General features: G+C 41.1%; 1 protein-coding gene across 1 annotated transcript in view; it reads right to left on the bottom strand.

The window, feature by feature from the left end:
* The window catches only part of exoc4 (exocyst complex component 4), a 112,034-nt gene extending 93,153 nt beyond the window's left edge, over positions 1–18,881 (bottom strand). Inside the window, exons 1-8 of the mRNA XM_034133411.1 lie at positions 18,775–18,881; positions 17,466–17,655; positions 15,080–15,274; positions 11,246–11,439; positions 9,726–9,835; positions 7,547–7,641; positions 7,262–7,416; positions 2,203–2,383 (exon numbers count right to left, since the gene is read on the bottom strand). Coding sequence (XP_033989302.1) covers positions 2,203–2,383; positions 7,262–7,416; positions 7,547–7,641; positions 9,726–9,835; positions 11,246–11,439; positions 15,080–15,274; positions 17,466–17,655; positions 18,775–18,854 — 1,200 coding nt within the window. The 5' untranslated portion in view covers positions 18,855–18,881. The remainder of the gene's footprint in view (positions 1–2,202; positions 2,384–7,261; positions 7,417–7,546; positions 7,642–9,725; positions 9,836–11,245; positions 11,440–15,079; positions 15,275–17,465; positions 17,656–18,774) is intronic.
* Positions 18,882–18,885: the final 4 nt, after the last annotated feature.

Here is an 18,885-nt window from a genome sequence, read left to right as displayed (position 1 = left end):
TGGGCCTGAGTCACACATGGATGAACGGCGTTTCTCTGCCAAGGCCTTGTAACCGGGTGCACCCTGTGTTTCTGTCGGCTCTTGCATCTGTCTGCTGGTATGTCATGTGGAAAGGTCAGCGTGGTATCTCCACCTCTCAAAGTGAGAAAAAAACACCAAGAGGTTTCTGTACATGTCAAAGATGGATATGCAACGATTTAGAGGTGCAAGACAGACAGGGATTCAACTATAAAAGGGAAAGAAAGATACTTATTTTACATTTTCTGTATCACTCTTAAATTGCATATTTTCCATGCATTATTAAAGCACTGTTAGAGTCGCTATTGAAGAACTAAAGATATGATGAGTGATTTATACAATTCGTAAGCCAATTTTGACCAATGTTGTGTAGTTTCCTCGCCCTTTGAGGGTCTTGAGATTTGAGATTAAACAGAGCCACTGTGGGAGCCGTAGGAGTTTAATTTCTCTCATTGCCGATATGTGACTCTCCAGAACAGAGTGGGCAAAACGAAGGGGGTGAAAGGGTGTGTGCAAGAAAAAGAAGGTAAGATAATGAGATGAAGAAGGAAATTACAAGGAGCAAGAGGGGGAATGCACAAGGTATCGGGAGATTGAGAGACTGTAATACAGAGGCAGGAGCATCGACGCTGAAGGAAGGAAGGAGCAAGGGAAATGGAACTGGAGAGTGGGAGAGAAAGGCGAAAGAACAAGCAAGAGATGAGAGAAACGGCAAGGGAGGGCGGGATGGACGAGGGGCTTTCATATTGATACAATCGGTCAGGAAATAATAACACGAGTGAGTGAATAAGAAAACCTCATTTCACGTAATGAGTATTCTAATCAAGAGATTACATTATCTCACATCGCAGAGACAGGGGAGAGTGAAGCCCCTGGCAACTGGGTGTTGGCAGCGATCGCATGCTGGGGAATGGCCTAATGCCTTCTATAGCTGCTCCCGTACAGCAGAGCTATTAAAGTACATGCCTATGCATGTTCACACCTTCAGAAACATACATGCATACACCTCAACACTTCTGTATTTATAATCCATGCTTGCCAGATGGAAAAAACTCTAATTATTTAAATCGGACGAGCCGTTGTGCGCTAGTTAGAAATAGATGGGCGTCTGATTTAACTAGGCAACAGCATTCTGTCATTGAATTCGTTTTGATTAGTAAAAACACTGGTCTGTGCAGAGAAAGAAGGACTAAAAAACACATTTGATTCATGATCTTGCCCTCAAAAACTATGGTGACATTCAAAACATTTATATCAGCACCTTAAAATAGATTACAAGTTGAAACTATCTTGTTTATTTAAACAATCTCTTAGTCATGGATGGACTAGAGATGCCAGTTCAAATGTAGAAAGAAGCACCTCCTCTGCTTGTTAAAACGTGGTTATACACATGAGAATTGCATAGAGAAATGTGATAAATTACAAATTACACAACTCCCAGTGAAGAAGCATTAGGGAAAAGGCGTTTGCACATACAACGATCGCTTTGAGAGCAACAACTGCCACAGATTCTCCTCTGAGATTCAGCATAGGTCAACCGAACAGCTGCTCAACCCCTCAGTCAATCAAATGGGAGCAGGGAGCAAGAACCCGGCATAAATACACGCCAATTAAGGAGCCTCAAATTAATCCAAGCAATCAAGCTTTCCCTGTCTATTGCTGTTGCTACTTCTTACTGACAGAGTGAATGCCATTCATCACAGCAATGCCAGTTCCTACACTGATTCATTTACTATGAGAAAAGGTGAATTAAATCAATGTTTTGGGACAATTGCCGGATTGAAAATGAATCAAGGATGAACAAATCACCATGGCAGTGGATGAATATAAAACCCTGTTGGTATGCCAGCCAGCGGAGGCCAAACAAACAACCATGTTCAGAGCTACAACCTTCATGTGCTTGAATTATTATATGAACACTTAATGGGAACAATAATGCAATACTGTACATTAAAGTAGGCTTGATATATGTATTCTCGTTTTACTCTCAAAGAGATCTATTACAATCTACTGGACTGAAAGACATGGCACACTTATTGTTGTGTTATCCACTTTCCCTTAATACACAACATTTCATTAACAGATATTATTAAAAGCTGCTGCTGTTAAAAGCATAGTTGTATGCTAAGTACATATACCAATGGTCTTGGTATATATCTTCTTTTACTGATGCACATATCTGACCTGCAGCACGGTCTGGATCTTGGCAGAGACGTCGGCCTGCTCGTAGAGTTTGATGCCCTCTTGGTGGGCCCCGCCCGGGCACTGCACAGCGATCTGCTGCAGGTGGGTCAGCACCACGCTGTGAGCCTGGGCCACTGCCTTGAACTTATCAAACAGGAGCTCCAGCAGCTCCAGCAGCAGCCTGTAGAGGGAGCCACAGAGAAACAAGTGGGGAAGAGAGCAGGAGAGACATGAAGAGGAGAGGGGGAAAGGGGCAGAGATGAAGACATTAATAAGTAGTAATGCTAAATAAGAAACATGTGGCACGCTTTCTTACTTTTGGAACATCACATGGTCTTGGATTTAAATGCCTCCATAGTTAAAGAATGGTTTCTATGCTCCTGCATGGTTGCCTTAGCTCCAGATGTATCGTATCCGTTAAAACAGTTGAGAGATATTGAGTGTCAAAATCAACAGCATCCAGTTGAATCGAAATGACACTTTTTGAGGAGATTATTGCTCCACTTAGATTTAGTAAAACCTCTTCACTCCCATCACCAGAGGGATGTATGTGCTAAGATGCATGGTGAAAGGATCCCTGTTTCACTAGACATACCCTCACAAAATAGGTAAATAAAATCTCATTTTAAAACTGCTATGTAAAAATCCAAAGTATTTCTTGATGTGGAAAAAAACCAAAGGCATCTGCATTGAAGGAAATAACAGGAAGCAACACCCAAAAATGATTAGAGTGCGATTCACATTTACACCAATTAGGTGTTTCGGCTCCTTGTTTTCGTTCACATTTCATATTCAGCTGATACTCACCATTATTTCTTCTGCAGTAATAACCTAGCACCTGGCGAGGCTATGAGAAAAGCTGCCCAACCTGAACTCAGATGAACAGCTACTCTCATTAACTCTAAATGGCTCTGGCTGGAGAAGAGAGCACAGCCAAAACCAAAAAGACCTTCCACTTGATCTGAGTGCTGCGCTCTGGATTGAAAACTCACACTTGCCTCATCTACACTAATGCTTTCATGCACACTGTGCTGTACCTGCTTTCTGCACAAGGACAAAGCTTTCAAAGTAAAGAGGGAACACAGGCTACATGAGTTTAGTCTGAATGAGTACACGGTGCACCCATGCCAGTGAGTGCCCACTTTATTTTAGTGGAGTTATTAGAGTTAATACAAATATAATCCCACTGTTTGTGCAACACTGTTCGATTAGTACTATTCTCTGGCCTTTTAATTGAGTTTGATTTAATCAGTGGTGTGTGAAACTGTTTTTTTCTTATTCTAGGCAACTAAAATACTTCCAATTTAAAGTCCCAGATAGAAATAAATAAATATAGATATTTGTCTTCTGTGTAGCTAAACCACTCCAAAACCAAACCAGCTGTGTCATAGAAGATGCATGTCTAATCTTACACTATGAAATATACTGTACATGTAACTACTTCTATACATAATAATTATAATGTTCGGAATCTTGTACTCAAGCTGGCAGGACACATACTGTAGGGTCAAAGCTCCCTGCTCTGGGTCAAATACTTACATAGAAAACAAACCATCTTTTATGAAGTTAACTCAAAAGCACCTGAGCCTTCACCTCATAAATGCCAAGTTGAAACAAATTACAAGCTATTTAAAATGCTGTGCCAAAAAAAAAACAAGTGGCCAAGGTTTCCTGGGGAAGTGCCGGATAATGTAACGGCAAGATGGATGTTTCACTGAGGGGCATTTTGGTTGGCTGCCTGTCACTACACTGGCAGAAGCAGTGAATACATGTTATTGATGGAGAGGAAAGCAGGCACCAATCACTATGAGCTATAACTCTTTCAGTGAATGGGAGATGTTCGTAAGAGAGGAGCTGCGAAAGCTGCGAAACGCCAACCAGTCGAGGAATTCTCTCACCCTCCCCCTTTCATGCATAAACATGAATGACTGACAAGAAGAAAAAAAAAAGATTACAACGTGACACCAACTTAAAGAAAGGGACAAACAATTCATGGTCATGTTTGCCTACATGGAGCTGGACATGGGTAAAATGGATGGCTCTGACCTTGTCACACACACACACACACACACACACACACACACACACACACACACACACACACACACACACACACACACACACACACACACACACACACACACACACACACACACACACACACACACACACACACACACACACACACACACACACACACACACACGACACACACCACACACACACACACACACACACACACACCCACACACACACACACACACACACACACACACACACACACCACACACACACACACACACACACACACACACACACACACACACACACACACACACACACACACACACACACACACACCAGTGGAGGCCATCCTAATCCATATAGCCTGTTCTTTGAGGCCTGTTCTCATTTCCCCTCAGGATCGAAGCTGACACTCACATGGCTGATGAACAGTCGGGAGAGACAGCAGGGAGCATACACGTGGACCTGCACGCCCCTTACTAACTGACCACCACCTCTGTGTGTGTTTCAGTTGGGGACGACAACGATGGTGTCTACATTAGGTTATCATAAGGAAGGTTGTCAGCCACAGATGAACAGAATTACAGTAAAAGGGGCTTGTGGTTGCGACAGATGCTGTCAAACCTTCCATTGTACAGTAGAAGTAGAAGTTATCCTATAAATGAAGGTCTAGGCAGCATGTTTTTGAGTATGTAAGGAGGCCCTTCCTTGATTACGTAATGTATCTAATGTTTAAGATGATTAATAGATGCAGTGCCGGTGCAGTTCCCGGGTAATGTGTTATTGTGTGTCTTTTCTTTTCTGCATAGTGTTTATTGAACCATTTTTTGAAGTATGCAATGTGCCATGTCATCCTTCTGTCAAACACAAATCAAGTAGAAACACATTCACCCAAACATCTCCAATGCCCACTCTACTGAACACGGGGTACAAGAGGGACAAGCAATCAATCTCATGATCAACATCCTTTTCTTGTTTTTAAATTGGATTTAAAATACTCTGCCCTTATCTTAATGTTCTTTGGTCATTCAAGCATTTCTTTATTTTTAAATCAGCTCTTTTTCTAAGGGATTCAGAATCACTTCAAAAAGCAAAGCAAAAAGTCTCTGTTTTTGTAAAACAAAATGAAAAAAAGAGAGTTAAAAAAAGTCTGCTTTTGATGGAAATTAAACTGGACTACTCACAGATCAGTGGTGCATGCTAATAGCTTTGGCGCATGGAATGGGAACCTGTGTGGAGTATCTTATTAAAAGTAAAATCTTAGTTGGAAATAAAATTGCACTTCAACGTAGCTGATCACAGAGGACACGAATGAGAACATAAACCTCCCAGAGTTAAGCCGCACACGGCTTTATTTGCTCTAAAGTGCTTGAGTGTTGCCTGCTAGTCCGCAGTGCTATAAAATATAGTGTGCAATACGCGAGACCATTGTTCCCTGCAAGTGGTACACTGGGTGGAGTTTCCATAGCAACAAGCCTCGACTTTAAATTGTAGTGAACATAGGCAGAACTAGGTGTGGATGCATCCGAGTACAAACACACACACAAACCTTTAAGGGTTCGCCCCGGATGCAAGCGGTCTGACACGAATACAGTGTTAAGCGCTCACACACGTACGCTCACGCAGGCAATTTTAAAACAATCTGTAAGGAGTAGAGCTGGCAATGAGCTACACGGTGGCCTGTTACATTGAGGTCAGATGAGATTCGCCAGGCAACCGGAGAGGGAAAGCAGACGAGGCCAGAGAGAACATCCCTGACAGAAAACAAGACGTTCCTCTTAAATGGTTCAGGATCAGTGGACTGAGACCTGTGTTTCCCAAGTCTGCTCACTGCATGCGTGTGTCTGCAGCAGCTGATGTGACTGCTCTTAAAATGGAGCAGTCCTCTACGGCAGGTGGAAAGTTGTTTGTGTGTATAGGGGTGTGTTTAACCATGACTTGTCTGGGTTTAAAGCAGCAGAGGATCTGTTTTCATGGTCCGAGGCAGGTGTTCTTCCACTCATAGCCTTTACTATGTTTCATACCTGGTTGACTGTCTGACTATGAACACCGAGGGACTGCATTCAAAACTACTGCCTTCACTGCCAGCACTAAACAAACCTCAAATACCTTTTGTGTGTAAACATTTTAAATTACAGCTGACTTATCAATGACATATAAACTACTTACAGCTGTACTGTATTAGTAGTAACAATACACTCAACCAACCACTGGAGAGAGTGACCACCTTGTACTTAATGACACTGGGGAACTGCATCTAATGGGAATACTATAATTACACAAGAATATGCAAGCCAGCTGCTTTAATAAAACTCCTGCACAGCTACAGTACTGAGGGGATTACAAGTGACAGCTTTACTAAGGTCTTTTTTTTCAACAGTATTTGCATATTGCTGTTAACACTAATCATTGTATAGAAACATTGTCAGGCAGATAAGATTCCAACAGTCTCAAAACAAATTGCAATTTTGCGGTTATTTTTTAAGATTCGAACACGACCATTTTGATCTGAACTATATTTCTGTAAAGGTTCAGGACTGTATCTTGCGAAACATTGGTGTGTGAAAATCTGTCCACAATCAGAAATATAAAAGACTAAAACCTGTCAGCAACACTGTAGAATGTTAAATTATCTACAATAACGACAAATAACATAAGTTGTTAGCTTTTAAAAATATGTCCTATGAACAATTAATATACTGTAGATGCGTGAAAGCTCAGCCAGACTCTCACACACTCACTTCTGTCAGTTCTTTCTATACAAATTGATATAGCTGTTAATCATTATCCCATGGTATACTGTGAAAACGGTGAACTGCTTTAGCACAACAAGAGCACATTATAACTTTTATAAGATGGCTTTCATCTTTTGTACACAAGTGCTTATGATTCCTTCTTCATGGCTATCTATTAAAGGTATCAGTCATTCCCTTTTCATTTACTATCTATTATTAACCTGAAGAATTCTCCACTTCCCCAGTGACCTTCTTTCTTCAATGCGTGTTTTCTTATCCTCCCTTTCTCATTACTGTACCTTGGCTTGCTCTCCTGGGCCAGGTTCTCTCCTCTCTGGTAGGCATGGTCTGCTATCTGAGTGGTGGATCTCTTGACGATCTGTTTCAGCTCAGGTTCCAGTCGCTCCATTATGGCTTTAATTGTCTCAGGGATTTTCTTCAATTTGGCCAGTGCCTGAAGAAAAAGGAGGATACAAAAACTTGAAGTCAAGAAAGACTAGAAACACCAAAATAGCAACCAAAACCAAATGCTGAAGTTTACTTCTCACAGTGTCTATATTGTTTAAAAGTGTTCATGTATGTACCTTGATGAGGATGCCCATGAACTCAGCACTGTTTTCCTCTGGATCCACCTCAGTGAGGTCTGCTTGGTTCAACTCCCGCACATCCTGCTCACGCACTAAAGAAAGTAAATACACAACATAAACATACAGTAAGTTAGCACATACCGTCTACGGTTAGCACAACTGCTTATAAATGTACAGCCGAATATATACAATTATTTAAACAACGGACAGTTAAAAGACAATTACAAAAATGGTAGCAAAGATGTCACAAAATGTTGCTTGTTCTTGCACATTTATAAACCAGTTGTTTCTATTTCTATGTCGGTTGTTCGTAGCCACTTTGCGATGAAGTCGTGAAAGACTTTGGGAGATATGCCATGTGACATCGACAAACAAACATCTGAAATCTACATATACATTTGTAAAAACCAAGATTGAACCTTCACCTTTTTAATAGCGCACTAAAACAAATTTAAGGTGAGGCTTCAGATATAAGTGCGCACACCTGCACCAATCCTGTTATCCTCCCCTCATTCATATTCTTTCCATCTGACTTAGCCACATTAGCAGCTAAATTGAGAGTGGCAGCGTCGAGTGATGCTCTAATTTCCATTAGATGGGGCGTCCCTATTCCCCATCAGGCACGTTAAGACGGTTAATGTTTATGGCAAGTTAATGGACTTTGGGTGTATTTCCTCTTTTCCCCCATTCCAACTCTAGCTTGTGTCATAATTATGACAATTACTAGCTACAAATGAGGTGCTCTAATGCTATTAGACAAAATGGCAAGCTAGGCCATTGATGGAAGCCGGCTGCTGTGTCGTGACCGCAGTTGTTAGCATGATGGTGTATGGGCACTTACTGCCTGGAGGTAGCTAATTGCCAGTGTTCTCCTTGCATAATGATGGGAAAACTGTGGTTTAGCTTTTACTTTTAGGTCTACAGGGTGGGCGAATTGAACGGATATTCATAATCTATTAGTGGTAATTCATGCATTTGTGTTTTCCAAAACACGTGAGTGCACGGGGTAAAAAACATAAATTAAATGGCAGTTTTAGGTGACATAAGCTTTCAGTGAAGAAAGGGCTAAATGCAAAGAGACAAATAAATAAACAACAACTGGATATAAATGTTGGCCACATCGTTGCTTTTAGTGAACCCTTATTTTTCAAGAGCATATCATATATTAGGATAAATCTTTTTTCATCCCAAGGGATAATTGCAGAAGCGGCAGCAATTAGTTGATATGTTTGTGGCATTGAGTGGTATGCACAGGACGGAGTATGGTTGCATGGCATCCACCCAGCTTAAACGAAACCGTGAGTTGCTAAGTTAGAACGCCAAGAGTAGGTGGTGAAAAAAAGTGGCAGGCTTAATATAAAAACTCAGAAATACCAAGGGAACAGCAAGTTATTGCCGGATTAACTTTTTTCATTATCTTCTTGTTTGCGTTCCTCTGTTCTCTGCCTGCAAGGAATGCAGTGCTGACTCTACGCCCCTACAACCATGAGAGAATTCATACATTCCTGAATACAGTTATAGTCGGCATTATGAGACCCTGTTAAAGCGCTGGTTACCAGTTTGTGCATAATGAATGCCTTTCCCCTGCTGTGAAGACAGAGATGCTGGGTGACTAATGGTACAGATAGGGGGGACAAGATGATTATAATGTTAGCGTGGGAATTGTATATGATGATCATAGTTGAGGATATTATGACATATACAGTACTGCAAGGAGAGAAGTGTGTATGTGCAAAAGTCAGTGGTGTGTTTATTGCACTGCACAATGGTTTGGATCAGCAGTTTCTGTGTGCATTCAATAATACTATGTGTGCGAGAGGCAATACACACCCGTAATGACATGCAAATGGGTGTAAGCTAATGACTTCATTATCACTAAGGATATCAGCACAGTGGAAGTAAAATTGCAAACTGAAAACCACACACTTTGTTTTCCAAAGAGACCAACAACACTGCTTTGTTGATGTGTTTATCTCTATAGTTCTCCCTTAATGTATGCAACTTTATTGGAAAACAAACCACATAACAAATGTTTTTTTTCATGAAACACCCTCTTAAAAGCCCCAGTTCTTTTTGCATCTCATTTCCTTCACATAATCGTTTCGCCTTACTCTTGTCAAGCTAACGCCCATTATTCCCTCATACTACCATATTTAGAGATATCTAAGGTTCGTACCACTGCCTGATCCAGGTGTGCTGAACTGTGATGTATCCAAAAGCTTGCGTGGGGTGGACATGCTGCTCACATCCAACACAGGCATTGGAGATGTATCTTTAGCCGCAGAGCTGTGAAGACAAAAACAATAATCAGTCTGGATAGAATAATTCACTTTCTAAAATAACATGCAAATACAATAATATATATTGCATGATTATGAGAGGAATAGACCCAGATTAACTCTGAGTTATAGCTTCTTCTACACATAGAAAAGTTTATAATGCCCAGAAATGCACCAACTAACCTGGCCATTTCTCAGAAAAACAATCTAATTTTATAACAAAAATAATTCTTGCATCTGGGTAGGATTGGTGCTGTTTTCCAATGAACCATTTATCATGGCTTAAGCCTGAGGTGGAAGCAATCCGGCTCTCTTAAGTTGGGCGGTATAAACACAGTGTGTCTGCTAAGTGAGTGGGGTGTATGGAGGCTGGCTTGTTGTTAAGAGGCGACCCAATACAGGAAGGCCAGGACCTGTCACCGGCTGACCCTCAGTAATAAATCACTGTGCCTCAGCAACCCACAGCCAACATAATTACTGCACCCCACACACAGACACACATGTAAAAGCACAAACAACACTTAAGCTGAATGCCATCCACGGAACACAGCAGCATCAACAGCGTGTTTGAAGCCATTGTGCTGCATTATCCCTAATAGCTTATACGCCCGCATCAAGAAACTAAGAGACTGGCCCTCGGGTCACGGAGGCATAGCTTAAGTTATTCTCCTAGTGGCTGCAAAACCTAAATCATCATATAAAAGCATCTCTGGTGTCACACGGAAACTCTATGTTTATTCTGTCAGCTTATTTTTCTACTGCTATTAATTGGCAACTGTTTCTCCTAGGTTGAAAAATGTGTTTTTCCTGGAAACCAAACAATAAAATGGGCTTATTAATACATATAAGATGTATTACAGTATCATCTATCATGGCTCCATGTTCATACCTCCCGATTCCCCATGAGTTAATCAGTAATGTATACTTCTTTACAATAAATGATGTGTTTTTCTTCTGTTTCTTTGAAACTTCACAGCAGATACTGTAGTACAAACATAAAAAGTTGAGCTACAAGTTATTCAAGGTCTAATTGTTTTTCTCAGTAATTGGCTTGGTTTACATATAGTAAATAATTGGAAAGTTGTCCAGAGAATGAACTAACTCATGATGAATAGACATCTGTACAGTCAGAACTTTTAAAAGAAGGAGGACTTAGAAGGCTACATTTCCTATGACTACATAATAGTCAAACAAGAAAGGCTTTTGGGGACTCAGACCAAACAAACCAGCTCAAATATGTATTTCTAATCTCACTACATCGGTCTTACTCTTAAAACTTTGAGTAAAAAGATAAATAAAAAGTCAGAAGAGGAACAAATCTTAGAGGGATGTTAAAAGGAAAACAAATGAATAGTTTTCTACCTAGTTAATCTTGCTGTTAATTAGTAACCATATGATTTCAGAATATGCTGCTTACCCTGGAAGACGTGCAGCATTTTTGTCCTTGTTCTTGTGTCCCAGACGACTGGTGGACTTGATGTAGAGGTGGCGGTGCAGCTCATCGATGAGCACAAGGTGGATGTTGAGCTTCCTGCTGTGGAGCTCGAGTCGCAGATCTCCAAGCCCCTCCACCTGCAGAAGGGGGCCTTCTAAGGAATCCACCGCTGACACCTGCATATGACAAAATACTAGGCAATCACAGGTTGTCCTCAGCTGGACTTTTCATGTTTCATAGTGTCTGATGAAGATTTTCTTTTGGCATTTGCCTTCACTGGAAAGCCCACAGTAGAAAGCCACAGAAAGACATCAGAACAGAGAGAGAGAGGTAGGGAAACGCAAGTCTAAAAGGCCATCAATTCTATGGCCAATTTTCATAAAAGGTTCATGGCAAATCATCACACAGCAAACATTGTAGCCTGGAGGTGGGAAGGCTGCACATTCATTGTTCTTTTACAATTGCACATAACTCACCTTTGTAGGACAAGGATGTATAAGACACACAACGAGGAGAGGATCTCTATGTGACAAAACATTTCATTGATCCACTCATCAACCTGTGGTTATAGAATAAAACCGTCCAAATCTTATATTGTGTTATGACGGTAAAATGTACCTGTCCATTTTACACCTTCTGTCCCAATGATGAAGAAACCCAATGGTTCCCCATGAAGATCAGCCGTCAACATCCCAGTCTTGACACTCATTTTCCACAAACTATCATAGACATGCCCAAAAAATAAACTTAGATGCAACTCATGTTCTCCAGCCAGAGTATCAGCAGAGGGTACGGGATTCAAATGTACATAGCATTATGTACAATATATGAAAAATGTATTTTCCTCCAAAAAATGATTTAGAAGTCTTCTCACGCCCTCCTGACTCACGCTCTTTATTTTTTAAATTTCCCCCAGTTACCCTCCCTGCTTCTCTCTTTGCTCAGTTTTTTTTATTAACAGCAGCAGCAGCAGCAGTGGCATGCTTGCAATTAATACATCTTCATGCCATTAAATAAAATGTGCCAGGCTGTATTTGTGTATGAATGTGCATTACTATGTCTATTTCAAGGGCACTAATGGCCAGATGATAGTGCTTTGAAAAATATTTGCATGGCCAGGGCGAGCCAGAAGGGAATGGGTAGCTGCTGGTGGGGGGGGGGGGGGGGGGGGGGGTACTGGGCAGGGTGCATGGGTCAAGTGTGTGTTGATGCAAATGAGAGGCACATTAGTGACAAGATGAGCTAATGCACTGCATGATCAGCCCGCTTTGGTTTAATAGAATAACTCTGCGTGCATGCAAGGCTCTGTGTGTCCCGTTTGTGTGTGTGTTCACACCTCCCAGATGTGTGTATGATTATATGTGTGTGATTGTATGGCTGTAAATCATTTAACACTTATGTGTCTGAGTGTAGGGGGGAATATCTCATTACCATTGGGCTGGGATGACAGAGGAAGGCTGGTTAACATCATTAGGGGGCCGGGCCTGTCAGCTTAATGAGCGATATGAAGCCTCTTGTGGATTTGCAGGGTAGCAAGAGAGATGGTGAGAAGGACACAAGTGAAGAGAAGAGAAGAGTGGAGAAGAGAGGAGAACAGAAAAGAAGTATGACAGCTTATCAGTAAGCTCTGAGCACCAAGAAGGGGGTTGTGTCAGCAGTTGTGTGCACCTGGGTTTTGTGACACTACAGGAACAAGGGAATGAGAGGAGATATAGGAGAGGAGAGGACATTTTATGGAACTAAAGCCAGTATTGTTTTTTAACCAAACCCATGGGGTCTAAGACTGCCATTCAATAGCAGACAGAGAGCATAGTCTGCATTCTAATTGTCAACCCTTAGAGAGAGAGAACACACACACACACACACACACACACACACACACACACACACACACACACACACACACACACACACACACACACACACACACACACACACACACACACACACACACACACACACACACACACACACACACACACACACACACACACACACACACACACACACACACACACACACACACACACACACACACACACACACACACACACACACACACACACACACACACACACACACACACACACACACACACACACACACACACACACACACACACACACACACACACACACACACATCCCTAGCTAATCTACACTTACCACACTACACAGCAAATTAAAAAACAAAGGCATCCAGTACATTAAATGAGTCAACACATGTCTAACTTTGTGGTGAAGAAAGAAGGAAAGAGGGAGATAGTGATAAGGAAGGGAGAGGAAACATAAGGTGCATGGGGAAACGAGGGAGACGTTCATCTGACAGATGAGTGCAGTAATGAGTGACAGCATGATGGGAATGAACACTTCAGGGACTCTGAGAGAAATGACACAGACAGTGTGATGTTACAGTGGAGAGACATGTGTGGGATTGTATAGGTAGTATACAATGTATGTGGGAAACACATTTAGAGAACACTGCAAAAATGTCTTTAGGTACTCAAATAAACATGTGGATCATTATCTGATCAATAATATTTATCTAGTAATATATAAAGGGATTTAATACCAGTGTGATGAATTTATCAGATGAGTTATTTTTCCAATTCACAAATGTTTAAACAGACTCCATACACATTAACTATGATGTGAACCAGAAACAAGCATGTTTTACTTGTTTAGAGAAAGAAAGTATTTTGAAATAACTTTAAAAGGTAAATACATGGCTTCTATGAGTAAACAATACACCAACTTTTCTCAAAAACACATTAATTGACTTGCTCTATAGAAAAATACACTTTGTATTTGACCTCTGAGTATCCAGCATGTATATACTGCTTCATTGCAAGCTGTTAGTTTTAGCTTTAAAGTGCAGAAACTTAGAAATGAATATGGGAAGTTCCAAAACTAACTAAATATATATATAAAGGATGCTGGTCCACCACTTTATAATCATAACTAACTCCTCTAATTTGGCTTTAGTGTGTGTTACTGACTTCAAACATTCCACCACCTTTCAAAAACACTGACTGAGCACAGGTTGGATGAAGTTCCAATTCTTTCCACCTCCACAAAGAGAATATTTCATGGTCCTTTGGGCATACTATCATCCCTCTTTTTACCTCCTCCTCCTCCTCAGATAACACTGTTCTAGCAACCTAATTATTACCAAAGTCTGGAGGAATATGTGTGGGTGTGACAGAGAAAGGGAGAGAGGAAGTGGAGCTAAAAGAAAGGAGCAGAGGGATCAGAGAGTCTGGTCGTTTAGTCCTCAATACCATCCTCCAGCTCCCCTGCCGAGCATACTGCAAAACACACATCAAAAGAACAGGAGTACGCGCAAACATACACACCTGCAGCGCCCTCACCACACTGAGATGATGTTCTCTTGAAGTAAAAGAGTTGCACCCGCTGGACTGTTCACGGCTAGAAAACTATTCTTTAGAGGGATGACTGGTGCCAAGAAATCAATCTTAGCATTAACACTTCATAGAGGCTGCTGTTTATAGATGTGTACTGTGCACACCGTGAGTCTCAGAAGCACGGTACCGCCTCTGTATTGCCTGATACGCATTTACATTATGTAAATAGGTTTTCTCACAACTTCAAAAAAAGACAACAATCTTTTATTTTTTCCATTTCTCACTTTCTTCACCATCAAACAACACCAAACCAAATCTAACAAGCAATTTCCTTTTTCCCCTTTCTGTCTGTCTGCCTGCCTCTCCATCTAACTGACAACTCACACACATGCTCACACGCACACAAAAAAGCTCTGGTGTAGAGACATGTCAGCCGTTATCAGTCTACTCACCAGCATATCTGTGGCATGAAGGTAGTGCTTGCTTGCCATGTAGGCCTCCAGCCGTTGAGGCACCTGCTTGATGCTTTCGATTTCATCCAGCAGCTGCAGGACGTGCTTGTGCTCGATGCCCTCTATCCACAGCTTCCTCAGCTCATCTCTTTTGCAGTGCAGCAGCATCTTACAGGACAGGAGGTTCTCCTTCACCTGAAGAGGGAGTTGAAATCAAAAAAGGTGTTGTTGAGAAAGCTGAGTGATAAAAAGCACAAAGTAAGTCCATCTATACTTCTAAATGTTTGAACCATACATGTGTGTGTCATCATTCAGATAACTTTGAGAACTGTTTAATGGTAAAGCAATGCTTTTCCCAACCTATTATTTAAATAATATTTAATATCTAAGAGTAACTGCTTGAATCAAGTCAAAAAAGTGAATTGTTGATTCTCATGAGCTCAGAGTTTGCCAGCATGGAATGCGAAAACAGCATGAAGCCATAGCTGTAAAGAAAGATTAGAGCCATGACAGCTAGGCCCTTAACCTGACCCCCTCTTCCTTAACAAACTGGATTTTTCGGGGCTCACTTTCATCAAAGAATCTACATTTCCAGTTGCACTAACAGTAATGAAAGGTGACATTAACTGTTTAGCATTAATATTGTCAAGTCAAATGCATCTAACATCAAACAATATATAATCACATTTCCCTTTTTTTTGTACACTTTTATTTGTTAGTCTGGGAGACATCAATAGCTTTTCTGGTGTTTCTGTGCTTTAGTTCAAGTACCTTGAAACAATTTGCAATTCCATTAAGAGCTCTGCACTCCTACACAGGTGTTTGCACTTCTGGCTGATTAGCTTAGCTGATTTTAGAGCTATGCTTGGAGAATGCAGAATTCAAAGAGAAGGCAGGAACATTAAACAAAACACATTGTAACAGTATTAAAAGGTGTCAAGAATCAAGATTTGTGATGCAAAAATTCAATTTTGATCTTTCGGTTTCAGAGTTCATCATTTGTCTTCAGTTAAAGACAGAACTTGGTTACACTTCGGTTTGCTTAAAGAAGCACTAGGACACTGGTTGTCTTTTTTGCAAGGTCTGTATTGGCTGATCAATGTTAAGTGTGATAGAGAAATGTATGTCCTGAGGCTAAGGATGTGGCTTGAGTGTAGGATATTTAAAGGGGACCTATCATGCAAAATGAACTTTTGTACGTCTTTTATACATGAATGTGTGTCCCCGGTGTTCCAGGGAACTCACCAAGTGTCAGAAAACACAACCCTCTCTATTTTCCTCCATACCCAAATCTCTAAAAAAAAGGGGCTGCAACGGATCTGATAAAAACTGATCCAGATTTGAACACTGTCCTGACGTCAGGACGGTGGCGCTACGGCTATTGGGCCAACTCCACCAATCAGGAGGAGACAGCCACGGCCATTGCCGTTCGAAAGCGCTGGAGACGCTGTAGTACATATGCCAGGCCTGTAAGTGACGCTGTAGTCTGCCACAAAAGCAGCGAAGAAGACTTCCCGCCCATAGTTACCATGGTTACCCTTCTGTTTATTCTCCGCTGTGGCTTTTTTTCTCCCTCCCCAAGGCAAGCGTTTGCTCCCGCTGCAATGCAATCCCTCCCTGTTGAGGCAAGCACTGTAATTCTCTCCGGTTAGTCCACCAGCAGATGACAAACACCCACCTCTCCGCCTCTTCCAAGGAACGAGGGGACCGTGCGGCAGAGTTTCAGTTTCAGTTTGTTTCGCCGGTCAAGATGTCCGTTAAAGTTTAAATCTTCCGGACAAAATTAGAAAAGTGCCGGTCAAAGGTCTTCTTTGTTATTTATTGAGCTTTAAAACAAATGAATAACGACTCTATATAATAAAACACGGAGGACGGAGATCTCTTTTTCTCCCCCTCTTCTGACAGCCCAGCGGCTGATCAGAGCACGTCTCCCCTCTCCTGCAGGGGGGCGTGGTCAGCAGAATCAGACCCGTAGACAGCAAACAGCACATAGAGCGAAATGAGGCATGGCTAAAATGCATGATCTGTTTGGTATTTTGAAAACAGAAACGTATAAATATACCTTATATAGGTATGGCCCTACAATATATCATTTAAATATAGCATGATAGGTCCACTTTAAGTAGGCAGTTTTCTTTTGGGTGAACAGGATTTTTGCTAATTAAGTCAGTCTGTCAGTTTTGGAGAATAACAAAAGACATAAAAAACTATAATCCAATAATCCATTATTATGTATGAACACACAAAATAAAAATTATTCAATAAACAAATTCAGTTTTTAATTGCACATCACTTATCTAAAATCCCTAAAAAATTGTGTGAACTATTGTTATTGGTTTCCCAGAACCTTCAGTGTGCATTTGTATATAAAGTGTCCCATTCCTACCTGTTTGATCTTGTTGCGGGAGCTGGTGATGCGCTCGGTGATGCTCTGGTAGGTCCTGATGGCGGTGGTAAGTTCGGCATAATGCTGAACGATCTGCTCGTCCAAATCTCTGTCACATGTCTCAAAGGCCTCTTCCAGACGACCCTTCTCCGTCTCCCTGTCCTGCACATCATCACTGCTGGACAGAGTCCTGCGTAGGAGAAGAGGGAAAGGTAAAAGGTTTGACTCAGTTACCACATCCACATCATGAGTGTGAATGAATGAAGTGGAGAGCAGAAACCCTCAGGAAATAACTATTACAAGCCGATATTGAGCTTACATAAAGTATTTTAAAGGCAGCCAAGAGTGTAAAAAGAAAACTGACATATTCCAACATACACCTCCAGTAAAGGCAGCATGGCAACATTGACAGAAACACTGATGCAGAAACAAAAGGCTCTAACAGCAGCATAACAATCGGTGTTGTCAATTATTGCATGTTTTCACATATTTGGCAAACAAACTCCTCATTTGATCATACTAGAAAAAAAATTAGTAAATAAAAACAGATTGTGTTATACTGAGTGAGGACGCAATGGAGGAGTTACAGAATGTACAGGCTGTATGGATATTCCTGGCCTCCACTTAGAAAACTCATACTCTTTTTGTATCAACTTCCTGTACATTTTCCTCTTTCTAAACGAGAGCAACTTAGTTTTTTTAAACAGTGCATTACACCGGTTACACCTGGTAGCTGCAGGAGTCACAGTGATAGTCATTTAGTTGCAGTGTATGCTTTTCACCTAATACATATTTTTAATACATCTCAAAGTTATAGATGAGAATTACTAGTTCAGAAGTCCTCTGTGCTCCTCCGAAATCATAGCAACTGTGGGTAAGAAACATGCCAGAAAGCCAAGCTTAAGCCAACCGGAATAAAAAATGTACCCATGCACAATTTATATTTCGTACATTTAAACAAGGTTTTTATGAAAACCGTTTATTTTGTAACAAATACTTGGTGAGCTTCAAATTGTGGGAGAAGACGCAAACAATGTCCAAGATTCGACATTTTATTCTGCTTCAGGAACAAATAAAACTGCTATTGATATTAACCGACATATAAACAATATCGTTCATGAAAAATTGCAAAGGTATGTGCTTTCATTTTATACATTAAATGAAAAATGCAGGAAGGATATTGCTAACGTAGCTTTAGCATACAAGCTAGCTGTCAATGAGTGTCAGAGCAAATGCGAGCCCACCTTAAGACTTTTCATACGTCTTACCAGCGCCGTATAGTAAATATAAAGAATGAGACAAGCCTTACCTTATGACAGAGATAAGAAGACCAGAAGGGTCTTTGTTTTTGCTAACTGCAGTCTTGTATCTCCCTGTCTCAGCTGCCATTTTTTCCAGCTGCGGCACCCAAACAGGAAGA

This window comes from Trematomus bernacchii, unplaced genomic scaffold (assembly GCF_902827165.1).
Source record: "Trematomus bernacchii unplaced genomic scaffold, fTreBer1.1, whole genome shotgun sequence".
Lineage (NCBI taxonomy): Eukaryota > Metazoa > Chordata > Actinopteri > Perciformes > Nototheniidae > Trematomus > Trematomus bernacchii.
The sequence above is the reverse complement of the archived record's forward strand: the minus strand, read 5'-3'. Positions and strand labels throughout refer to the sequence as shown.